The following is a 26,949-nucleotide window of genomic DNA, read 5'->3' as shown; positions in this document are numbered from 1 at the left end:
ATATCAAATTTTGTAGAATAACTCTCCTGTGAAGTGCCTTGGGATGGTTTTGCTACGTTAAATGCACTATATAGATGCAAATTTTTGTGTATATATATTTATCAAAAACAGGACGGACGCCTCCAGGCTATATCAGTTTGTTCCTTGAGGGACTGAGGATGGTGCTGTACCAGTACTCACTCCTCCAAACATTTGGGTTTGCAGTTTTTCCAGGCACATTGAACATGTAGGGCTGGATTTTGTTCTCCCCAAGTGTTGGGTTAGTTGGTGGTTGGGGGACGGGTGGGGGGGGTTGGGGAGAGGGCCTGAAGATGGCTCCGGGGAAGTCCTGCCACAGACGTCGACGGGATTGGGGGGGGGGGGGTGGGGTTGCCCGGATCTTCCCGGCAGCGGCAGGGCTCCAGGGCAGCCCCCCTGCTGCTGGGCGACAAAACCACAATTTAAATATTCAAATAAATAAAATTTATAAATTTAAATTCAAAATGGATGGGGTCAAATACACGTGATGGGTGTAGAGGATGGTGGGAAGGGTTGAACCTTAAACTTTGTGCTGTTTACGGGGGGGTGGTGGGGGGGAAGGTCAGATGTAAAAGGTAAGTGTTTTGCAGGGTGAAGGGCAAATAGTTATTGTAATTGTTATTGGGGAGGGTGGGAAAGGGCTTTAGAAATTTATTTAATTTTGGGGGGGCGAAACTTTAAAAATTTAAATTGGGTGACAGGGCTGACTACCCTTTAAAAATGGCGCCAGCGCCTGCGCACAAGCAGCTGACGCCATTGTCGGGGATGGACAGCCCGGCCCCTCACGAGATTGGGGTAGCGGGGCCACTCCCCAGTTATTAGTTTAGTTTAGTTTAGAGATACAGCACTGAAACAGGCCCTTTGGCCCACCGAGTCTGTGCCGACCATCAACCACCCATTTATACTAATCCTACACTAATTCCATATTCCTACCACATCCCCACCTGTCCCTATATTTCCCTACCACGTACCTATACTAGGGGCAATTGCTAATGGCCAATTTACCTATCAACCTGCAAGTCTTTGGCATGTGGGAGGAAACCGGTGCTCCCGGAGGAAACCCACGCAAACACAGGGAGAACTTGCAAACTCCACACAGGCAGTACCCAGAATTGAACCCGGGTCACTGGAGCTGTGAGGCTGCGGTGCTAACCACTGCACCACTGTGCCGCCCATATTTAAATGAGCTGCCGCGCTTGAGATTGTGGCGGCTCTTTGGTATGTGGCCTGCCGGGTTCTTAAAATCCAGCCTGTAAGTGCACGTGTGCTGATGCTTTGTTTTTGCTTTCGGTATAATACTCAATCTGCTTTTTTGTTGATATTGAAGTTAGCTTACAGTGTGTCCTCCTTCCCTGTAATATGTGGATTTCTCGAGACTGCTCACCACCTCTTCTCATCTGCAGTTAGTTAGTTGTCTTGCTGCCAGTAACAGTAAATGTATCTTTTTCTATAACAGGAGTTGATATGTAAATACACAGACGCGTGTTTAGTTGCTCAGTGTTGGGGCAATTCTAGAAATGGGTATCCAATTGACGTACAAGATTTAATGTCTAGGGAAGGGTCTGAGGCCAAGCCTTCACAGAAATATTGTCTGTGTTCCAGCACTTCAGAGTAGACTATTTATAAATTTCTAATTATGATGTGTGCACTACTTTTCATAAGGGAATGTGCCCCACTGAATTGGACAGAAAATTAATGTTGAATCATGTACATTCTGGTAATATGTTAACAAAATAATCTGCTTTTGCCTTGGTTCTTTTTTGTGGTTGTCTCTCGCTATCCGACTATACTTTTTTGAGTCTAGAAATTATTTTTGGTGATAGCAGCGGATGAATGCTTATCGTATTTAAATGATAATTTGTCTGCTGTTTTAATACAGGCATTACCCTATTTATTTTAAATGGGCGAACATCTCTGCTGCAGAGATAGGATTGTCATACCAACCCATTAAATGTACAACAGTACAATTCATTTCAATCACGATCCCAACGTGGAGGGAAGTGTCTAATTGAAAGAAAAAAACAGTAAACATCAAGTTGTATTAGACAAGGAAAAAAATGACAGGGTCAGAGAAGAACAGTTTTTGAGGACATTTTTAAAGTGGAGGGGATCATAGCAAGGTGCAGGAAACCAGGCACACACAGTGGTTAAATGAACAGTCACCAAAGGTGAAGTGGAGAAAGTGGGAGGACTAGCTCATTGTGTTAAAAGAAAGACTTGCATTTATATAGCACCTTTCACAATCTCAGGCCATCCCAAAACGCTTTACAACCAATGAAGCACTTTTGAAGTGCAGTGACTGTTGTAATGCAGGAAATGCAGCAGCCAAATTGTGCACAGCAAGGTACCACAGACAGCAATGTGATAATGGCCAGATAATTTGTTTTTTGTGATGTTGGTTGAGGGATAAATATTGGCCAGGAAACCAGGGGGGATCTCTCCTGCTCTTCTTCAGAATAGTGCCATGGGATCTTTTACATCCACCTGAGGGGATAGATGGGCCCTTGGCTTAATGTCTCATCTGAAAGACGGCGGCTCTGACAGTTCACCACTCCCTCAGTACTGGCACTGGGAATGTCAGTCTAGCTTTTGTACTCGAATGTCTGCAGTGGGACTTGATCCCACAGCCTTCTGACTCAGACCAGAGTGGGACTGACATTTACTAGAGCACAGATAGAAAGCAGAATAAAACTTGCCGACTGCAGAAATCTGAATGTGGAGAGTGTGGCGATAAAAGGAGAGGAGATCACTAAGGGAAATTGCAGCTACGGAGGGATTTGAAAGCAAAAATGAAGATTTTAAGAATTTTTGAATGAGTTGTAACTTGTGGGGTCAGAGGGATTGGAACCAACTTGGAAATGTTGGGGAAATGAAGGCCTGGACTCAGATTTTGATGATGACATCTGGGCACAGCAGTGTAGTGGTTATTGCACCATGCAGGCAACCTGGAGGTTCCAATCTCACCATTGCAATTTGTGAATTTAACACCAGAAAACAATGACCATGCAAGCTGCTGAATTTTTGTAAAAACCCAACTGGTTCACTCACATCTGGACCACCTGGTCCGCCTTTACGGAATCTCAGGATGGGCGCTAGTGCTTTAGCCATTGATACTCAAATCCTAAGAACCAAATAAAAATAAAACTACAATTGTAGGGTAGTGGGGTCGAGATGAAGATAGATGGGGTGGGGAGGAGGCGGAGTTCAGAATTGTGACTCAACCTGAGAAGGCAGCAAGGAGATCAGTGGAGTCAAAACCAAAGTCTCACAATAGTCAAAATAAATGATATTTTTTGGGTTTTATGCAAGATATTCCTTCCATTTTCAACATCAATAACCATTCATGTAATTAGACTTTGCATCCCTTATGTTCCAGAGTTTGTTCTTATGCCTAATATTTAATTTACAAAGCATCTGACACAGGGTCAATAGACACTCGAGGATCAACTGGTGTAGAGTAGGTTACTGAAAAGAGTCACATGCCACCACTTGATTCTTTTTCTCTCATTTTATCAAACAAAGGCTTAAACTATGAGCCAACAAATAATTTATATCACCTAAAATAGGTACATGAAAGTAAGTTTATAGTAGTAATACTCTTTGCTCCCCTTCTTAATGTTCTTGTTTCTACCCGGGCTGCCCGAAAAGATACAATCAAGGTTTCCACTTGTGCCGAAAATCTTAGAATGGAGTCACTGACTTTACACAGTCTCTTTGCTGACTTCACACTTAAGACCTGCCCGGGTATACAATTGAAACCCGGGCCCGAGCCCTTTGGTTTTTCCCTGCGCCCGACCCGACCTGATTCGACTACCAGAAATTAATGACACTTACTCTTACTTCCCTTTCCCTCCCTGACCAAAAGCAGCACTGCCACTGTGTCCGACCCGGCCCGAGCCCGAATGTCAGACCCAGAAGACCGACCCAACCCCGATACATGTCATCTGGTCCCTTTGGGTCGGGTAGCCATGCTCTATTTCACACTGACTGGCGATCTGGTTACTCGTTGCCCAGATAAACACACACTGCAAATATCCAACCACATCGAAGGATGACAGCCTATCACTGATCCTGCCCCTTCTCACATGCCTCAGACACAACTGCCATTCATAAATTGGTGCAATCCCTTGACCTATGCCAGATAACCTGAACAGCTTGTTTTGGTTGCACAATTTATACATTGTCCCACTAGCTATCGAAGGCACTGATTGACAGACTCATCATTTACATTTAAACTCTCCTTTCTTTTATATGAATCCAGCTTTTGGTCTGTTCGAATACAATCTACATTCCTATTCCTTGCATAAATAGATAATGAGGCTGGAGTTAACCCTATTGAGAAAAATAAACTAACATAGGCAAAAATACTTCTTGTCACCAGTGGCTTTTGTTTTGGTAACAGTAGTTTCTAGGTTTTTGGTCACTAAATGGAATCACTGATCATATAAATAGCATTGTAAATTAGTTCTTCATTACAGTAAGTGCTACAGAGACATGATTTTCCTGAAGATCTGCTTAATGCATCCATTGACCTGTGACAATTGCTGTCTCATGCTTTTGGAGACAGGATCTGTTTACATTTTTGGATCCCACAAGGGGAGTGATGATCTGTTCAGGTCCACAAGGTGAGACTTGCCCTGTTTGAGATGATAGCTAAGATTTTCCGATTAACATTATTTTAGCCCTTGTGGTGTGTTTTAAATGGGTTACCGCCAAAGTTAAATATCATCGATCAGAATATCTAGGGTTAGGAATATTGCTGTGTTGGCCCGGAGTTTGTGGTCAGCAGCAATCAAATGGCACTTGCCGTTCACTATACTGACAGCTGTCCACAGACTTTTCATGGGCTCTTGAGCAGCAGCTTGCTGTCATTGGGCATTTGATCCAGCACGGTGCCCTCTACAGGGGATCTGGGGCATCTGTGAGCATGACAATCAACAGTGTGACTCTTGAACCAATCAACAACAACAGCTTGCATTTATATAGCACCTTTAATGTAGTAAAAACATTCCAAGGTGCTTCACAGGAGCGTTATCAAGCAAAATGTGACACTAAGCCACATGAAGCAATATTAGAGGAGAGGTGGCCAATAGCTTGGTCAAAGATAGCTTCTAAGGAGTGTCTTAAAGGAGGAGAGAGAGGCAGAGAGATTTAGGGAGGGAATTCCAGAGCATAGGGCCCAGGCAGCTAAAGGCATGGCCGCCAATGGTGGAGAGTTTAAAATTGGGGATGTCAGAATTGGAGGCGCACAGATATTTTGGAGGATTGTAGGACTGGAGCAGATTACTGAGATAGGGAGGGGTGAGGAGGAATTTGAAAACAAGGATGAGAATTTTAAAATCAAGGTGTTGCCAGACTGTGCCAGTGTAGCTCAGCAAGCACAGGGATGCTGGGTAAACTGGACTTAGTGCAAGTTAGGCTATGAATAGCAGAGTTTTGGATGAGCTGAAATTTATAGGGGGTGGATGATGGGAAGCCAGCTGGGAGTACGTTGAAATACTCAACTCTCGAGCTAACAAAGGCATGGATGTGGAATTCAGTCTCTGAGCTGAAGAGGAGTGGAGTCAGGCAATGCTATGCAGGTAGAAGTAGCCAGATTGAAGAGTTCCCACTGAGACATGCAGAATCTAAACTGGGTTGTATAAAATAGATTTTAAGTCATTGTAAAATCATATAGAAAAAGTGAAATAAAGAGAAGGAAGGAAAGGTGGGACGAAGAGAAAGAGAGAGATGTAAAAGAGACAAAGAACAGGTAAAACAAAATCATTAAAAAAAAACTCCAATAGTAATAAACTTCTGAAGGAATGAAACTCTACATCTGTAAAATTATTTTTCATGGCCAGAGAGGTGGTTTGGCAGTAATTATGACTGAAAGCACTGTTAAAAAAAATTCACATACACCTGAATGCACCAACCCTAACTTTTTCTGGTGAGTTTAGTGGAGAAGTACAGTAACCTCATGACATTGTATGTATTTCAATGCTGAGTTTATTGGCGAAGTACTGTTGTAGTGCAGCCTGTGGAGAAGCATGAGTGGACTCTGGAAGTTGCTGTCACGATTTACTCCATAATAGCAGTGAGCGCTGATAGCCTCACCGTTATTCTCCATGCAAAATCTGGGCCATTGTCCCTTTTTCTTTTCATGCTCATCATATAATTATCCTACACCTTAAATAATACGTAACGCTCAGACTCCTACCTGGCCACTGTCTTAGACTGCACTAGACAGTTTGCAACCTTGTTGTCCTGCTTGAACCCAGGTTGAGATCCGACTCCTTAATCTCTCCATCATGAACATTGCCATACTACTATGTTCCAAAGCAAAGACCATTGCATCTGTTGAGGAGAAATTGCATAAATCTTTGAAGCAAAGTATAATTGTGGGGAGAGTGGGACATTGGGATAAATTTTGGATTTCTCTAGCAAGTAATTATTACTACAAGAATTCTTAGACAAATAACTGCCACCGATGCTGTAAACTGCAATGGCTTAATGGCAAATCTGCTACTTCACCTGCTTCCAACTCTATCTCAGCTCATCTTTGAATGAAACCTTTGTGTATACCTTTGTCAGCTGCAGATTCATCTACTCAGGTTCTCTCCTGGCTGGCTTCCCATCCTCCCTAAACCCAGCTCATCCAAAACATCTGCCCATATCGAACCCTGCAATCCCTCTCCGTCACCATCTTGGTTGACCTACAATGGCTCAGAGTCAGGGGTGGCACAGTGGTTAGCACCGCAGCCTCACAGCTCCAGCGACCCGGGTTCAGTTCTGGGTACTGCCTGTGTGGAGTTTGCAAGTTCCCCCTGTGTCTGCGTGAGTTTCTGCCGGATGCTCCGGTTTGTTCCCACAGCCAAAGACTTGCAGGTTGATAGGTAAATTGGCCATTGTAAATTGCCCCTAGTGTAGGTAGGTAGGAGGAGAATGGTGGGGATGTGGTAGAGAATATGGGGTTAATGTAGGATTAGTATAAATGGGTGGTTGTTGGTCAGCACAGACTCGGTGGGCCGAAGGGCCTGTTTCAGTGCTGTATCTCTAAATAAATAAACCTCCTTATCTCTGTATCCTCCTCCAGCTCTACAACCCTCCATGGTCTCTACAATCCTGCAATCCTGGCCTCTTGCACATCCTCAGCTTTCATCGCTCCACCAATTGCAGCCATACCTTCAGCTGGCTAGGTCCTAAATTCTGGGATTCCTTGCCTAAACCTCTTTGCCTCGCTACCTCTCTGCCCTCCTTTAAGATGCTCCTAAAAATCTACTTCTTTGACCAAGCTTTTGGTCACTTCTCCTTATACCTCTGTATCTGGTTAGATGTCAGATGTTGTCTGATCACGTTCCTGCAAAGCACCTTTGGACATTTTGTTACGATGGAATTTAACGCTGAAAAGTGTGAGGTGATGCACTTTGGAAGGAGTAATGTGACACGGAAGTATTCAATGAATGGCCTGACACTGGGAAGTTCCGTGGAACAAAGGGACCTTGGTGTGTTTGTCCATAGATCTCTGAAGGCAGAAGGGCAGGTTAATAGGGTGGTGAAAAAGGCATATGGGACACTTGCCTTTATCAATTGAGGCATAGATTACAAAAGCAGGGAGATCATGTTGGAGTTGTACAGAACTTTGGTAAGGCCACAGCTGGAGTACTGTGTGCAGTTCTGGTCGCCACATTATAGGAAGGATGTAATTGTATTGGAGGGGGTGCAGAGGCGATTCACCAGGATGTTGCCTGGGATGGAACATTTAAGCTATGAAGAGAGGTTGGCTCGGCTTGGGTTGTTTTCGCTGAAGCAGAGAAGACTGAGGGGTGACCTGATCGAGGTGTACAAGATTATGAGGGGCATGGACAGGGTAGATGGGGAGCAGCTGTTCCCCTTAGTTGAAGGGTCAGTTACGAGGGGGTCACAAGTTTAAGGTGAGGGGCGGGAGGTTTAAGGGAGATTTGAGGAAGAACCTTTTTACCCAGAGGGTGGTGACGGTCTGGAATGCACTGCCTGGGAATGTAGTAGATGCAGGTTGCCTCACATCCTTTAAAAAGTACCTGGATGAGCACTTGGCACGTCATAACATTCAAGGCTATGGGCCAAGTGCTGGCAAATGGGATTAGGTAGACAGGTCAGGTGTTTTAATGCATCGGTGCAGACTTGATGGGCCGAAGGGCCTCTTCTGCACTGTATTATTCTGTGATTCTGTTATATATAAATGCAAGTTGCTTTTGTTGTAATCACGCCAATGTGGTTGCACTCTTAAGAAAAGGTTTAATTTACTCTAATGAAATGCTGTATTATAGGCCTTCCTTTGTAGAAGATAGAAAATGGTTCTTGATGCTGATCTGTGTCATTTTTGTAGTAAGCAACCTATTACTTCAAACACACTCTTCCTTTGACTGACACATACAGCTGTAGAGCTGTGAGGCACCTGCTAGAGGTGACTTTATACAGATGTTATCAAACAGTCACTGATAATTAATTAATAGATGTTCAGAATCTGTTAACTGAAAGAGACACTAAGGGAGACTTTTATAACAATTTTGTCAACTGCTTTCACAATTTCACGTTAATATTTAACACTCATCAACAATTATGCATGTTTCTTTTTGCATTAATAATCTTTAGCTCACTAGATTTCACAGCCACATTAGGTACTTTTACATTGCAACCGACAAAGTCTACTGTTAAATTTAGGGTTTACATTTTGAATCTTTGGGAGGAATCTGTAACGAATGCAAAGCTTCCACTCCCCCGAAGGGAAAAAAAAGTCAGGTATCTAATTGCAACACATTATTTACATAAAGAATAAGTTGTTTTCTGTGGTTCATTTTTTTGTGTGGTGTGAGATGATCATTTGCATATAGGTTGCTTTGAGTGACTTCCTGCAGCTGTTAAGGATCAAAAAATGCTTCCAGAGACAACAGATTTCACAGTAAATTTCTCAGAGTCATCACAAAATTGATGAGGTTTGCTAAATTGTCAACGGTGAATCTGACAATTTCATTCTTCCAAAGATATGAACAGCTTTCTACATCATCCTCATCCTCCTCTGTAGTTTACAACATATGTAAAAAGTCTGTTTTTTTTTGTTCGAGGATACAGCCTGCGTTTTTTTGCCCAAGATTTAAAACAACTTATTTCTAGATTAAAAACAAAAGCAAAAGTACTGCAGGTGCTGGAAATCCGAAATAAAAACCGAGAATACTGGAAAACACTCAGCAGGTCAGGCAGCATCCGTGGAGCAAGAGCGACTGAATTAACATTTTTGTCTGAACTTTCATCGCTTCAAAATAAAATGCACAAGCTTTATCAAATCCAAGGAGTGGCTTGAAAATTTCAGCTGAAATGATTGTCAAAGTGTTGTTTCAAGCTGATAATCATGGTGGCAATATGCTTTTTCAGTGCAGCTCAGGTGCTGATTTTTTTTTTGGATTTAATTCCGTTTAATTTTAAACCTTTCATTTACCAGTTTTATCTCAATTTTGTCTTGCCTGCCACAACCTCAGGAGGTCCCAGAATGCTTGATTTTTGTAGTGTAGTTGTAATGTAGGAAACACGACAGCCAGTTGGCACACAGCAGGGTCTCACCAACAGCAATATGAAAATAACTGGATAATCTGTGCTTTTAGTGATGTCGATCGAGGGATAAATATTAGCCAGGATACCAAGGAGAACCCTCCTGGCCTAAAGGGGAAGCAGATGGGTTTTTACAACAATCACAGAATCACAGAATAATACAGTGCAGAAGAGGCCCTTTGGCCCATCGAGTCTGCACCGATGCATTAAAACATCTGACCTGTCTACCTAATCCCATTTGCCAGCACTTGGCCCATATCCTTGAATGTTATGACGTGCCAAGTGCTCATCCAGGTACTTTTTAAAGGATGTGAGACAACCCGCCTCTACCACCCTCCCAGGCAGTGCATTACAGACTGTCACCACCCTCCGGGTAAAAAAGTTCTTCCTCAAATCCCCCTTAAACCTCCTGCCCCTCACCTTAAACTTGTGTCCCCTCGTGACTGACCCTTCAACTAAGGGGGGAACAGCTGCTCCCTATCTACCCTGTCCATGCCCCTCATATTCTTGTACACCTCGAGCAGGTCACCCCTCAGTCTTCTCTGCTTCAGCGAAAACAACCCAAACCTATCCAACCTCTCTTCATAGCTTAAATGTTCCATCCCATGCAACATCCTGGTGAATCGCCTCTGCACCCCCTCCAATGCAATCACGTCCTTCCTATAATGTGGCGACCAGAATTGCACACAGTACTCCAGCTGTGGCCTTACCAAAGTTTTGTACAACTCCAACATGACCTCCCTGCTTTTGTAATCTATGCCTCGATTGATAAAGGCAAGTGTCCCATATGCCTTTTTCACCACCCTATTAACCTGCCCTTCTGCCTTCAGAGATCTATGGACAAACACGCCAAGGTCCCTTTGTTCCTCGGAACTTCCCAGTGTCAGGCCATTCATTGAATACTTCCGTGTCACATTACTCCTTCCAAAGTGTATCACCTCACACTTTTCAGGGTTAACTTCTATCTGCCACTTTTCTGCCCATTTGACCATCCCGTCTATATCTTCCTGTAACCCAAGACACTCAGCCTCACTGTTAACCACTCAGCCAATCTTTGTGTCATCCGCGAACTTACTGATCCTACCCCCCACATAGTCATCTATGTCGTTTATATAAATGACAACAATAGGGGACCCAGCAGAGATCCCTGTGGTACGCCACTGGACACTGGCTTCCAGTCTCTAAAACAGCCGTCTGTCATCACTCTCTGTGTCCTACAGCTAAGCCAATCTTGAATCCACCTTATCAAGTTACCCTGTATCCCATATGCATTTGCTTTCTTGATAAGTCTCCCATGTGGGACCTTGTCAAAGGCTTTGCTGAAATCCATGTAAACTGCATCAACTGCACTACCCTCTTCTACACACTTGGTCACATGCTCAAAAAATTCAATCAAATTTGTTAGGCATGACCTCCCTCTGACAAAGCCATGCTGACTATTCCTAATCAAATTTTGCCTCTCCAAGTGGAGATAGATTCTCTCCTTCAGAATTTTCTCCAATAGTTTCCCTAGCACTGACGTGAGACTCACTGGTCTGTGGTTCCCTAGCTTATCTCTACAACCTTTCTTAAATAGTGGGACTACATTAGCTGTTCCAGTCCTCTGGCACCTCCCCCGTGGCCAGAGAGGAATTAAAAATTTGTGTCAGAGCCTCTGCAATCTCCACCCTCGCCTCCCACAGCATCCTGGGACACAAATTGTCCGGACCTGGAGATTTGTCCATTTTTAAGCCTGCCAACACCTCCAATATCTTGTCACTCCCTATGACAATTTGCTCAAGAACCTCAGTCTCTCTCTCTGAGTTCCATATCTACATCCTCATTCTCTTGGGTGCAGACAGATGTGAAGTATTCGTTCAACACCCTACCAGTGTCCTCTGGCTCCACCCACAGATTTCCCCCTTGGTCCCTAATGGGTCCTACTCTTTCCCTGGTTATCCTCTTCCCATTGATATACTTATAGAATATCTTGGGATTTTCCCTACTTTTACCAGCCAGAGCTTTCTCATATCCCCTCTTTGCTCTCCTCATTGCTTTCTTAAGCTCTATCCTACACTTTCTGTACTCCACTAATGCTTCCATTGATTTGCTCTCCTTGTATTTGCTAAAAGCCTCTCTTTACCTTCTCATCGTACCCTGAATGTTTCTGGTCATCCATGGTTCTCTGGGCTTGTTGCTCCTACCTATTACCCTAGAGGGAACATGTTGGGCCTGTACCCTCCCCATTTCCTTTTTGAATGCCCCCCACTGCTCTTCTGTAGATTTCCCGACAAGTAACTCTTTCCAGTCTACCTTGGCCAGATCCTGCCTTATTTTACTAAAATTCGCTCTCCCCCAATCCAAAACCTTTTTTTGCAACTTGTCTATTTCTTTCTCCATAACAAGTTTAAATTGTACCATGTTGTGGTCGCTATCACCAAAATGCTCCCCCACTAACACATCAACCCCCTGTCCGGCTTCATTCCCCAGAATTAGGTCCAGCACTGCACCCTCCCTTGTTGGATCCTCTACATATTGAGCTAAAAAGTTCTCCTGTATACATTTTAAGAACACCACTCCATCTAAGCCCTTAACACGATGACTATCCTAATTAATGTTGGGAAAGTTGAAATCACCAAATATAATTACCCTATTATTATTTTTACACACCTCTGCGAATTGCACACACATTTGCTCCTCAATTTCCCACTGACTATCTGGGGGTCTATAATAAACACCTAGCAATGTGGCTGACCCTTTTTTATTCCTAAACTCTACCCATAAAGCTTCATTTGATGCCCCCTCCAAGATATCATCCCTCCTTACTACAGTAACTGACTCCTTAACTAATATTGCAATACCCCCTCCTCTTTTACCCCCTCCTCTGTCTCGCCTGAAGATTCTATATCCCGGGATATTGAGTTGCCAATCCTGCCCCTCCCTCAACCATGTCTCCGTGATGGCTACTTTATCACAATTCCACGTGTCAATCCTTGCCCTTAACTCATCCGTTTACCTGCAATACTCCTGGCATTAAAGTAGAGGCCATCCATCCTGGTCTTACTCCCTTGAAACTTACTTCCACTGTATTCCCTCTGACTTGTTTGCTTTCCTGTGTTTAGTCGTGTCCCTATTCTACTAGGAGTCTGCGTCCCCTCCCCTTGCCAAATTAGTTTAAACTCCTCCCAACAGCACTAGCAAACCCGCCAGCAAGATGTTAGTCCCCTCTGGTTCAGATGTAGACAGTCCCGCTTGTACAGGTCCCACCTTCCCCAGAAACGATGCCAGTGATCCAGGAATCTAAAATCCTCCCTCCTGCACCAACTCTTAAGCCGCGCATTCATCTGTGCTATTCTCCTATTTCTATACTCGCTAGTACTTGGCAGTGGGAGTAATCCAGAGATTACAACCCGAGAGGTCCTGTTTTTTAGTCTACTGCCTAACTCCCTGAATTCTTGTTGCATGACCTCATCCCTCTTTCTACCGATGTCATTGGTACCAACATGGACCATGACCTCTGCCTTATCACCCTCCCCGTTTAGTGACATCCCGGACCCTGGCACCAGGGAGGCAACACACCATCCTGGAGTCACGTTGATGGCCACAGTAGCGCCTATCTGTTCCCCTGACTATAGAATCCCCTATTAGTATTGCTCTTCCTCTCTTTCCCCCTTCCTGTGCAGACAGGCTGCTGTGGTGCCAGAAGCATGGCTCTGTCCACACTCCCTGGAGGAACCAGCCTCATCAGCCTCCAAAATGGAATACCGATTTGCAAGCGGGACCCCAGGGGATTCCTGAACTACCTGCCTGTTTCTCTTGGACTGCCTGGTGGTCACCCATTCCTTTCCTTCCTCAAGTCCCTTCTGCTGCGGTGTGACCACCTCTCTAAATGTGCTATCCACAATGCTCTCAGACTCGTGGATGCTCCACAGTGTTTCCAGCCGCCATTCCAGCTCTGAAACCCGAGCTTCTGGGAGCTGCAGCTGGACACACTTCCTGAACACATGCTGGACCCTGGGACTGGAAGTGTTCCCGGATTCCCACATGCAGCAAGAGGAGTAAACCATGGCTTTAAGCTCTCCTGCCATGACTAAACCCTTTAAATTTAAAACTTTAGAAGACTATTATAATAAAAAAAAATCAACTAAGTGTTGCTAAAACAATGACTTACAATTCAATCCAGTTTGAAAAATACCCACCAGGACTTACTCACCAATCAGCGGTGCGCTTTGGAAACATTCAGCTCCCCTCACGCTCTTTGAGGACAGGTAGGAAATGAAAGGAGCTCCTCGCTCCCTCCTCACCGACCTCCCTCAGTCACAAAACTCTCACTTTAGCACTCTAATGCAGTCCCAAGTCAGCACTCCAGTGCAAATGACAGTGGTTTCATGGTAATCATTAGACTAGCTTTTTAATTCCAGACTTATTAATTGAATTCATGGTGGGTTTCAAACCCATGACCCCAGAGCATTAGGCTGGGCTCTGAATTACTAGACAAGTGACATTACCACTACACCAGCACCTCTCCATTATCCCTAGTGGGATAAGTTTGTTGGTGCTCGGTCAAAATATCAGATTGAGTACCTCACCATAGCAAGAGTTGACTTGTCCTAAGGATGGATGGAGAAGATAAAACTTTTGGGGGGAAATAACCCTTCTGGGATAATGCATCTCTGGGGCAGGCGATATTGAATGGTACTCTAGGATAGAGTCCAACCTCAAGCCACCCTCTGACTGAAGGAGAAGAGAATGGCAGTGATGGTGATGGGGAGGAGGAAGTTTATTGTTTTGGAGCTTTGTACATGTGCAGCTGTATATATATTTTTCCATTTTATATTGTAGCTTGTGGAACAAATGAATAATACTAAGTTGCAGGACAACGATATAGCACCTTTTACCGTGATAAAAAGTCCCAAGGGGCTTCACAGAGGCAAAATACTAACTAAAGAACAAAATACTAGCCACATAAGGAGATATTAGGGCAGATGACCAAAAGCTTGGTTCAAAGGGTAGGTTTTAAAGAGTGTCTTAAAAGAGGAAAGGGAGGTAGAGAAGAGGAGAGGTTTAGGGAGGGAATTCCAGAGTTTAGAGCCCAGGCAGCTGAAGGCATGGCCAGCAATGGTGGAGAGATTAAAATCAGGGATGCTCAAGAGGCCAGAATTGCACAGAGAGCTTGGAGGGTTGTGGGGCTGGAGGAGATTACAGAGCTAGGGAGGGGTGAGGCCATGGAGGGATTTGAAAACTAGAATGAGAATTTTAAAATTGAGCTACAGTTTAACCAGAGGCCAGTGTAGATCAGCAAGCACAGGGGTGACGGATGAACAGCATTTGGTGCGAGTTAGGACACGGGCAGCAGAGTTTTGAATGACCTCTAGTTTACGGAGAATAGAATGTGGGAGACCAGCCCGCAGTGCATTAGAATAACCTTTTAAAAGAGATTTGTTTTTCACAAGCAAGTTAAAATAATACATTTATTTGGGTGCTGAAGTTAGACTGGGTTCTCTATGTCCATTTTGAATATGAAACTCTACTCTTTACAGCAAGTGCTGTGAAGACAGTTTCAGATTGCTGCTGGTAACATTACATGGAATCTTGCCAACCATATTTAGTTCTGTACTAAAACTAAATTGAGTTGCTGAATGCTACTTAAAAGCTCCCCAACCCCCCCACACTTTATGCATTTTGGAGTGGATATATAAATACAATGAATATTACCTCTTAGCACATGATTGTTAGCTTTAAATGTAGCTGTCCTTCATGTACCTATCACAAGAACTTTTACAGTTCACGTTGCCTTGAAGAACTTTTACCAACTTCTGCTTTTGTGATTCGAGGAGGTTGACTCTTTTTCCATACGTACTTTTTGATGTAAAAATTAGATCTTTTCAAATTCTCATTGGACACATAATTGCAGTCTCACTGTGTGATGTAGTTATAATGTTAATTGTAATACAGATGTTTTATTTACAATTATGCCAATTGTAATACAGATGTTTTATATATAAACATATGAATTAAGAGCAGGAATAGGCCACTCGGCCCCTCGAGCCTGCTCCACCATTCAATAAGATCATGGCTGATCTGATTTGTAACCTCAACTCCACATTCCCACCTACCCTCAATAACCTTTCACCCCCTTGCTTATCAAGAATCTATCTACCTCTGCCTTAAAAATATTCAAAGACTCTGCTTCCACCACCTTTTGAGGAAGAGAATTCCAAAGACTCACGACCCTCAGAGAAAAATTTCTCCTCATCTGTCTTAAATGGGCGACCTCTTATTTTTCTAGATTCTCCCACAAGAGGAAACATCCTTTCCATATCGACCCTGTCAAGACCCCTCAGAATCATATATGTTTCAATCAAGTCGCCTCTTAGTCTTCTAAACTCCAGCGGATACAAGCCCAGCATGTCCAACCTTTCCTCATAAGGCAACCTGCCCATTCCAGGTATTAGTCTAGTAAACCTTTTCGGAACTGCTTCCAACGCATTTACATCCTTCCTTAAATAAAGAGACCAATACTGTACAGTGTTCCAGATGTGGTCTCACCAATGCCCTGTATAACTGAAGCATAACATCCCTACTTTTGTATTCGATTCCCCTCGCAATTATCAATAAAATTCTATTAGCTTTCCTAATTACTTGCTGTATATACATACTAACCTTTTACGATTCATGCACTAGGACACCCAGATCCCTCTACATCTCAGGGCTCTGCAATCTCTCACCATTTAGATTATATGCTTTTTTATTCTTCCTGCCAAAATGGACAATTTCACATTTTCCCACATTATACTCCATTTGCCAGATCGTTACTCACTCGCTTAACCTATCTATATTCCTTTGTTGCCTCCTTATTCCCTAATAGCACCAAAGCAGCAATAAAGTTTGTTTTGTATTCATATTATTGTATATTAAGTTAAATAGATCAATGTGTAACGCATCTTTTTAATAATGTTGTCCATTGCTGGCTGTGTGGTTAACCAAATTGCTATTGTTGTTGAAATACTTAAGAGTAGAAATACTGCACAGTGTGAGAGTGTAGTAGAAGACTAATGCTCAGTGCTGTTGAGTGGGAGGATGCATTCTCCCACTCTGCTGTGTGGGCTACTTCAGGGTGTGGGATGCTAATTAGAAGTTGTAGGTTTCCTGGGAAGGGAAAGTTTAAAAAAAAAAATCAGATGGGATAGTCATGTAACTCGCACGTGGATGCTGCAGACTGTAGTGAGAGTAGCAAGCCTGCCATCCTACTAGCAGAGGAATTGGAATGACATCCTCGGAAATAAAAAGACCAATAAAAGTATTTGCAAAAACTACAACTCCATAGTGTCTCACTGTATTATTCTAATATGCTATGGTTTATCATAAGATGGACATTTGCAGATATTTACACAAGGTTGTGAATTGACTCATTTTGTACAAATTTGTGAATCCCCTTGACTTCTGTGCTCTGACTATGAAACAATTCAATGGTAGAAGTTGCATGATTTGCCTAACAATTATTTAATGCACGGTGATAACTTGTCCGAGCTAATCAGCAAACTGGTCGTTAAAACTTGTCAGCCAAAAAATAGCTACTTTGGTTTACAGACCAAGGGACTAGTCAGTAATCAGGTCTACAATTTCTTGTTTGTGACAATCATTTTGCTATAGGCTCTCTGAGTTCATGCATACTTCATGATTTGTTTCAAAATTTGAGACTTGTTGACATGTTAAATGCTGTGTCAACTTGCAACTTGACTGCAAGGTATTGATTTCAAGTAAGCATGTTAGTTTACAGGTTTTGACAACTTGTGCCATTTTTGTTCCCTCTCTTTGAATGCCACTAAAACCATGTGTTGTATTGATTTGTTGGTGTTATATTCATGTCAATCTAATGGCTAGACCAAAACTACTACGAGCTGTACTGACTGAAGTGAGATCTTGCTGTATTGGCAGCATTATGAAATGCGATGGCTCAGACTTTGCTGTGTTAATGACGGCGAAACTGCCAGCATTCTTTGCAGTTACTGAAACTGACAGCAACTTTGGGAGTCAGCACATCAGCAGAATATCACGGAAATCGAAGTTGCTGTCAATAAGTCAGCTCCTCTGTAAGTGTGCTGCAGAGGTTCCCACAGACTGCAATCTCCCTTGCAACCATGATTGGTAAAAACTTGCACTTATACGCTGTTAATTCTCGCTGTAACAGTCCTTGAAAAAGTGGCACCTTGTTGAATGAGGTGTAACTGGGTTTTTAATGGCATACTAACTTCATAATTACTGCTAAACCCCCTCACCGGCCCTGAAAAACTGTTATATTTGTGAAATATTAAATTTCTCCAGTAATTTTAAAAACAGCCCCGTATTTTAAAAAACGTTAAATTTTTTCTTTTTTAAAAGTCTGTTTATCTTTATCTTAGCTTCTGTCTTAATACAATAATACATTTATTTTGCTATCTGAAAATTTAAATAGTGAACATAGTGTTTGTTTGCACATGTGAGCTGACAGCACCCAGCTCTACTTCATCAACACTTCTTTCAACTTCTCCACTGTTGCTAGATTATCAGGTTGCTTGCCCAACATCCAGTACTGAATGAGCAGAAATTTCCTCCTATTAAATATTGGGAAGACCAAAGCCATTCTCTTCAGTCCCCATTCCAAACTCCATTCCCTAGCCTTCGACTCCATCCATCTCCCTGGCAAATGTCTAAATCAGACTAGTAGCAACCCTGGTGCCAAGATGAGCTTCCAACCACATACTCACGACATCATTATTTCCAACAGCGTAACATCGCCTGACTCCGCCCCTGCCTCAGCTCATCTGCTGCTGAAACCCTCATCCATGCCTTTGTTACCTCTAGACTTGACTTTTCCATTGCACTCCTGGTCAGCCTCCCACATTCTACCCTCTGTAAACTTGAGGTCATCCAAAACCCTGCTGCCCAAATTCTAACTCTCACTGTTACGACCAGGTGAGAAAGGGGTCTAGGGTTCCCTCTCAGCCGTCACCTGGCCTTACCGTAACAGGGTTTAATTTCAAACATTTTTTTTTAGCTCCCCCTTGATGAATCCTTGTTCACAGCTTTCCAATTATAAGGCAAATAAACTAGTCAGACAGGTTTTCTTAGGTTTAAAGAAAAAAGGTTGAACATTATTAAACTTGAACTCTAATTCGGTTAATGCCTACGGAAATGCGACACGCACACGCTAGCATGGATACATGATACACATGCAGATAGAGACAGAAAAGAGCAGAAGAAATAAAGTGGAAAAGTTTGAGGCAATATCTGAAGATGGTTTTGGTTACTGTTCTTCGAGCTCACTGTAAAGTCCTTGATTGTAGGTAGGTCTTGCTTTTCGTTGGGGCCCAGTATTCTTCTTGAACCTTGTTTGATGTAGGAGATATTTCTCTCGAAGTTCATGTGTCCTCAGTGGGTCCAGAGGCTTTAGAGAAAGAGATGGGAGCAGACAGAAGAGGTCTTCTCACTCCAGGAGCAAACAGTCTTTCTTTTCAAAAACTCTGTGGCTAGTTCAAAAAAAACCCTGGACCAGCCAGTTAGTCATGTGACCAGCTGATTTAACCAGTCCCGGCTTTTGTGGATTGTATCACCTAAGCAGTCTCTGGAATGCTCTTCCTTACACCTTCAATGTCTGGTGATCAAAATCCATTGTGGGTTGAATGTGTCAAGGAATGGTCCTTTTGTCTCCACAAGCACTGTCTGTTAGTATGCAAATTTCTTCAGCTCCGTGTCTGGCAGCCCTTGTAACAGGCCTTCTCTTCTTCCCAGCAAGTTTAAAATCAATGTTCGTATGACAAAAATTAATATGCCTCATTCTTGGCAGGTGGTGTGGGGGGGGGGGGTGGGTGGAACCTGCATGCCAACACCAAATGCTGTCCACCCATCACTCCTGTGCTCACTGACCTACATTGGCTGCCAGTTAAGCAGCGCCTTGATTTTAAAATGCTCGTCCTTGTTTTCAGATCCCTCCATGGCCTCGCCCCCTCCTTATCTCTGTAATCTCCTCTAACCCCAGAACCCCTTGAGATCTTTGCACTCATCTAATTCTGGCTTCTTACACATCCCCGATTTTAATCGTTCCACCATTTTTGGCTGTGCCTTCAGCTTTCCAAGCCCAAAGCTATGGAATTCCCATCCTAAACCTCTCTACCTCTTTCTTCTCCTTTAGGTCACTCTTTAAAACCTACGTCTTTGACCAAGCTTTTGGTCACTTGCTCTAATATTGCTGTATGTGGCTCAGTGCCAAATTTTGTTTATTACGCTCCTGTGAACCACCTTGGGATGTTTTATCACATTAAAGGCGCTATATAAATCCACGTTTTTGTTCTGTTGTTGTGAAAGATTTTAAGTGCTTTTAACTTCCTAGTTTGTTGTGTGTGTGAATACTTGAATTTGGTTGCCTACCTGCTTGCTGACATCATTGCTGCTGCATGCCAAGCCTTCCACTTGACTTAGCACCAGATGTAAACTTCTCTCGGGAAAGGGGAAATTCCCGCCATGGATGTCGCTAGGTCGTTGTGGGTAGCTTTCTTTGAGTTCGGCAATGAGCCCCCTTGATTTGCAGCTGACTGCAAAATCTGGGCCTTTTGTCTCTTCTTGGGAGCATTACATAGTAGCCCCTCCTGGATGTTGACAAAATCAGGCTGCCTTGCAGCGAGGCATTTGAGAGATGGGTAGCTCGAGATTTTCCACTTGTATTTGTTTTGGAGTGAGTGTAATTTCAACCTAACCACATGGTGGAATGTTATGGAGTAACTAGTGAGAGCTAAGGTCATCGACTGAGGAGGCACATCTGTGTTCATGCGTGTACAGAAGCACTCCGTGAGCCAGTTGTAATCTGTTGGTTTTGGGTGATTGAACTGACACAAAGAGTAATGAAATTAAGCCCAGTCTTCCATAATGTGGGAGTTTGTAAACCTCGTTCCTATTTTTATAATTAGCAATATACTTTTCACTATTGCACTATTTCCTTTCATCTCTTTTGTTATAGCACAAGGCATGAACAAAAATAGAAATGAATAAAACATTTGTTTCTGATTTTTCTTTTCCAGATGGGCCTTTGTTATGAAGAAGCATCTCAGCACCCATTTATTGGGCAAACACAGCATTGGGACTCCGAAGGAACGGTAGGAGAAATGGATAACAGTTGGCCATTTTTTTTTGTATTGCATCACCTCTGAGCTTCACCCAAATCCAATTTACAAAGTCAAATGCGTCTTAATTTTTTTCTGTAGCTCTGTTTGCATACTTAGCCAAACTGCATGACCAAAGCAAGTCAGGTGATTTAATACATTCTAGGTTGATTTAACTACCTGATATTTTCGTAATCTATATTTCTTTTGTTTCTGAACATGAGAGGGACTATTTTAACCCAACTTGCTGGGCAGGAATCCCATGGACTTGGGTGGAATGCTAGTTTTACACCTTGCCCAGCGTTGGTCTCCATTGACTTCAGTGATACTTCATGATTTGTTTCAAAATCTGAGACTTGTTAAATGTTGTGTCAATTTGCAACTTGGCCTCACTGGAGATTAAATTTGGGCCGGGTATAAAACCAGTGTTGCACACGATTCTGTCAGTTTCCTGATGAGCAAGCTAGATTAAATTGCCGCAAATTGGTCTTCCATGGGGATGTTATATGCAGCTTTAGAGCTCCAGTAGCTTAAAAGCTTACTGCACGTTTAGCAGCAAGCTAGCCTTTGTGGCTATGATAACTGGTAATTTATATAGAAGTCCATTTATGATCCTGTTTGTCATTAAAAAGCAACCTATTCATTTGAATTTACAAGATAAAACAAGAATCACTCATGATTTACCAGGTAAAATGTGATTTCCTACGCATTTTTAAAGTAAAAAAGTTATTGCTGCCTGTCGCCATATTAGAGAAACTATTTCTTATAGAAATCTTTTTCAGTGAATTTATACTACTTTGAAATAAGAATTATTTCTTTTCCAGTGAGACTCAATAAAAGAGAAAGTGGAAGGAGTATTTTATTTCCAGTTGAGTTGCCTGACTTGAGAGTTGTCAAGTTTTAGTTTCCCCTAACCACATGGCTTTCACACACGTGTTTTGAATGCAATTGTTTTGGTACTGCAGAAGATAACATACTCTTTTTGGAACAGTGAAAGATAAAGAAATTTGACATGTTTGTGCGATCTATTATGCAGTATTGAAAACACGTGCAATGAACAAACCTTTTAAGCAGCAGATTAACATGTATAACTGTAACATTATGGTGTCTCTCATGAACTACAAGGTAAGATTGTGTTTTTGATATGTTTCAGCAAATACGAGTCAAGGCATCAATGTAAACGGTATATAATTCTTTTCAATCTAAGTGAACAATGCCGTGCTGAGAAACGGAACACTTGCACCATTGAAGCATCCTTTAATACTCTGTAGGAATGTCTTCAATCTTGATTGGCTGTGGGTAATATATATTTCTTTCTGTTCTGCCATCTAAGGACTGCCTATCTCATGTGACTCATGCTCCCATCTATATAGAGCCCCAGGACATGCATTCTAACTTAGTTTGTTTTCCTTTGCAGTGTGAGAGGGTTCTCTAAGCCAGTGGTTCTCAACTGTTCTGACTGATGGACCCCCACCTAAATTATAATACTGTATAATACTTACTGTAAACAAGAAGTCGTTTTTCCAGGTGTACTCGGTAATGGGGACAATTTTAGGGAAACTGGCACCGTGGGCATATGTGTATTTTGGTGCCTTTTCTTTGAGTTTCAGTATGTAGTACTTAAATATTTTTTAAAAACTCATCTCTCTTGAACAAGGCTGAACTCATCTGGCACCCACCACTAACCTTGGTAACTCCGGGTCTACCTGGAGATAATCGTGCCACTCTCCACACTCCTCCATCCGTCTTGCCTCTGAGGTGAAACAGCAGCTCACTCTGCATGTGTGGCAGCCGCACTCTGCTCCCAGCCTCTCGGCTTGCACCAAACCTGCCTCCGGCTGGTGCTCATTCGCTTACACCAGACCACAGCACCCTGAGCCCACCCGTAAGGCTGGCCCTGTTCAGTTTTCACTTCCGCCTTATTTCGCAGACCTCCAGGAAAGTCTCTACAGACTCTCAGGTGTCCGCAAATCCCAGTTTGAGAACCGCTGCTCTAAACTTCCCTTTTTCCGATTGCCCCATTGAAGGCACACACTGTCCATGTAAAGCTAGTCAGCCAAGGATCATGATGTTGACAATGAGCGGAACCAGTAATCCTCGAGCTCCACATGCTTTTGCAGTGGCGGATCAGGTTTTCTATCCAGAGCTGCTGGAATGCTATTTTTCTGGGTCAATTTCTTGATTAAGTTCTTCCCTCATCAGTGGTGGGAACCTGCTCAGTTCCAAGAAATGTATACCCACACATTTCTGGTATCATCCTTGTAAATCTTCTGTGCACCCTCTCCAGTATCTGTATATCCTTTTTATGATCTGGTGACTAGAACTGCACGCAATATGGGTGGTCTAAACAAGGTGCGATACAGGTTTAGCATAACGTCCCTACCTTTCAATCCTATCCCTCTAGAAATAAACCTAGTGCTTGGTTTTCTTTTTTTTATGGCCTTGCTAACCTGTGGCACAACATTTAGTGATTGGTGTATTTGTACTTCGAGATCCCTTTGTTCCTCGAACCCATCCAAACTCGTACATTCTAACTAATAAGTGACCTCCTTATTCTTCCTACCGAAATGTGCGGCCTCACATTTATCAGTGTTGAACATCATTTACCAATTGTTTGCCCATTCTGCAAGTTTATTAATGCCCTCTGAAATTATTTGCGGTCCTCCTCAGTATTGACTATCCCCACCCCCTCCCCCGCACCCCCGTGTGATTTGGTGTCATCCACAAATTTAGAAATTGTGTTTTTGATTCCAAAGTGCAAATTGTTAATGTAAATTGTGAACAACAGTGGTCCCAGCACTGATCCTTGTGGAACACCACTTATCCTTGTGGAACACCACTTATCCTTGTGGAACATCACTTCCCACCTTCTGCCACTCTAAATAACTAACCTCTACTCCCGCATTCTGCTTTCTGTCTTGAAGCCAGCTAGCAATCCATTCAGGATGCTGATGTTTGGGACTTCATGATGGTGGTGCAGTTGAAGGTCAAGTGTAGGGGATTGGATATTTTGTTGTCGGAGATGGATATTGTCTGGCACTTATGGGGCACATATGCTGTCTGCCACTTGTCAGTTGAAGTTTGGGTGTTGTCCAGGTGGTGTGTTATGATGACATGGGCTGCTCCATTATTGGAGGAGTTACAAACGGAGCTGAATGCTGTAGCATCACAAACAGCCCCAATCCTGATGTTATGACAGAGGTAAGGTCAATGATGAAGCAACTGAAGGTAATTGAACTATGTCGGAAACTTCAACAGCGATGCTCCCAAGGCTGTGATGATTGGCTTTTGGCAACCACAGCCAACGCCCTTTGCATCAAGTATGATTCCAGCCATTGGAAGGTTTTCCCTTTGATCCGAGTTGACCTCTGTTTTAATGTCGAGCATTCAACACTCATGTCCATGTCTGGATCAGTTAAGGCTGTAACAAAGGCAGGAGTTGAATGGTTCTGGAGGAACCCAAACTGAGTGCCGGTGAGGAGATTATTGGTGAGTAGGTGTTGCTTGTTGGCATTATTAATGACTTCTTTCATGACTTTGGTGATGATTATGAGGAGGCTGATAAGGTGATAGTTGGCTGGGCTCAGTGTGTCCTGCATTTTGTGGCTAGTGCATACAGGGGCAATGTTCCTCATTGTTGGGTAAATGCTTGAAATAGCTTGTCCAGGGACTGGCTTGTTCTCGTGCACAGCTGTTGAGGAGTGAAGCCAGGATGTTGTCAACACCCATAACCTTTTCTGTGCAATGTACTCAGCTGCTGCTTAATGTCACACTGAGTGAACCAAGTTGGCTGGACGTTGGTGTCTATGATGGTGAGGGCCAGTATTCCCCCAAGCTGCGCAGATACATGGCCGCGCAACAACTGAAAATTGGCCGCACACAAATCAACCTTTTTAAGTTGCCGCGTGTGCGTGGCCGCACAAAAAATTTAAATGGCCTGTGTACTTACATAAAAGTACATTCGTGAGGACCTCGGGAGGAAGTCATGTAGGATTGTTCACTTGGCACATTTGACTGAAAACACTTACGAACATTTTAGTCTTGTCTCTTGCACTGGGATGTTCGTGGAGCCTTCTTGTCTCCATGAATTGCATAATTGTCCATCACCATTCTCAACTGGAGATGGTAAGGCTCAAGAGAACAATTCTGATCTGTTGGATTGTGGGGCTGCTTAGCTCTGTCTGTAGTCTGCTGTTTTTATTGTTTCATGTGCAGCTAACCCTGAATTGTAGCTTCATTAATATGGTGCCCCAATCCAATGTGTTCTGGATAATGTTCCTTCTAACTACCCATTGAACTAGGGTTGGTGACATGGATTGATAGAGATGGAGGGATGTGCTGGGCCATGAGATTGCAGATTAGGGTGGTATACAAGTCCCTGCTGCCACTTGCCCAAAATACCACACGTCCTCAATGCAAAGATGAGACTTTGGGCTGAATTTTATAGAGCTCCCGACGTCGGGAACGGTGTTGGGGGGTTGGGGTGCATGAAGATTGCTCCAGATGAGGCCTGCCACTGACCTCGACACCGGCAAGGCTTGTCCCGATCTCGGTGGCGGCGGCAAGGCCTCTTGTTGGCCCCACTGCCACTCGGTGACAGGACCCGCATTATAATATGCAGATTGACACTTACCATTCATTAACGTGCAGGCCGCTGCAATTCAGACAGCAGGTTGAGATCTTCATTCTGGCGGCCGCATCGACGGCCTTTGGATCCCGGTCTGGGCAAACGAGGCGCGACTCCTGTGGGAGCGGGCGAGCCGAGTCAAACTTGTTGGATTGGTTGGGGGGATGTTGGAAAGGGGTTGAGGATTAGAATTTATGAACTTGCCGGGGGTGAAGGACGCATAGCCAAGGTAAGTATTTTGGAGGGTGTTTGGACAAGGAATTAAATGTAATGTTATTGGGGTGGAAGAGGGGATGGAAAGATTTTTTAAATTATTTTTAATGCTTTTAAATGCAATTTGCCTTTAAGATTTGAAACGGTCATTTGGAGCACTAAGCCCTGTAAAAATGATGCCAGTGCCTGCGCAGTGGCGCCAGACAACTTTGCTGGGGATGGCTCGCCTGCCCCCTCCACGTCATTGGGGGGGGGGGGCGTTGGGGAGCTGCTGACCGCTGACCTGGGCACGCTAATGAGCTGTCACGTTTAGGTTGCGACGGCTCAGTGATGTGTGACCCGAGTGTGTGGGTCGCATTTTTCTTCCCCGCTGTCAATTTCGGCGGTGGACCTATAGACACCAGCCCTATGTCTCCAAAAGGACTGTGGAATGGCTGCTCCTACCTATGCTATTGTAGACCACAATACATAGGAACAGGAGTAGACCATTCAGCCCCTCAAACGCATTCTGCCATTCAGTTAGATCATGGCCAATCTGTATCTTAACTCCATCTACCCACATTCGTTCCACATCCCTTAGTACCCTTGTCTAACAAACATCCATCAAGAAGCCATCTCTATCAATCTTAGTTTTAAAATTTTAAATTGACCTAGTCTCTATAACATATTGTGGGGAATAAGTTCCAGATTTCCACTACTCTTTCACCCAAAGGTACATCATAGTGTGTGACTTGGAGGGAATCTTGGAGGTGATGGTGTCACCGTGCACCTGCTGCATTTGTCCTCCAGCTATTGATGGGTTTTGGCTTGGGAGGTGCTGCTGCAGAAAGTTGCAAGTTACTGCCTATCCCCATCCTGTGTGTAGGACACAGTGCAGTTGCAGTGCACCAGTGGTAGAGAGGGTGCATCTTTAGGTTAGTGTATAAAGTGCAAGTCAATCAGACTGCTTTGTCCTGAATGGTGTCACGCTTCCTGAATGTTGCTGCAGGCAAGTGGAAGATGCACTGAGGGTAGCAAGGGCACAGCATGTACTCTGGATGGGGGACTTCTGTGTCCATCACCAAGAGTGGCTCAGTAGCACCACTACTGAGCGAGCTGGCTGACGGACATATCCGCCAGACCGCACAGTCCTTGTGGAGACAAAGTCCCGTCTTCACACTGAAGCTACCTTCCATCATGTTGTGTGGCTCTACTACAGTGCTAAATAGGATAGATTCAGAACAGATCATTATTTTTAATAATTTGTCGCAACCCAGTGATCAAATTGTGCAATAATAGGGTGACACATTCTTACTATAATATAGATAATGTGGGTTATAACGCATGATATCTTTTAACACAGAGAAGATACCTTGCGGGTGCTTACATTAGGTGTTCAATGAAATGCCATAATGGAGGGAAAGCTTCAATAGA

The 26,949-nt window shown here is 43.5% G+C and overlaps 1 protein-coding gene across 4 annotated transcripts in view; it reads left to right on the top strand.

Annotated features, from left to right (window-relative positions):
- The window catches only part of znf407 (zinc finger protein 407), a 460,931-nt gene that overhangs the window by 189,806 nt on the left and 244,176 nt on the right, over positions 1-26,949 (top strand). For all 4 annotated transcript variants that reach the window (XM_068032511.1, XM_068032512.1, XM_068032517.1 and 1 more), the window contains one exon: positions 20,616-20,690. In XM_068032511.1, the coding sequence (XP_067888612.1) occupies positions 20,616-20,690 (75 nt within the window). The remainder of the gene's footprint in view (positions 1-20,615; positions 20,691-26,949) is intronic.

This window comes from Heterodontus francisci, chromosome 5 (genome assembly GCF_036365525.1).
Source record: "Heterodontus francisci isolate sHetFra1 chromosome 5, sHetFra1.hap1, whole genome shotgun sequence".
Lineage (NCBI taxonomy): Eukaryota > Metazoa > Chordata > Chondrichthyes > Heterodontiformes > Heterodontidae > Heterodontus > Heterodontus francisci.
Note: the sequence above shows the minus strand (reverse complement) of the source record. Positions and strands in the feature narration are given on the sequence as shown.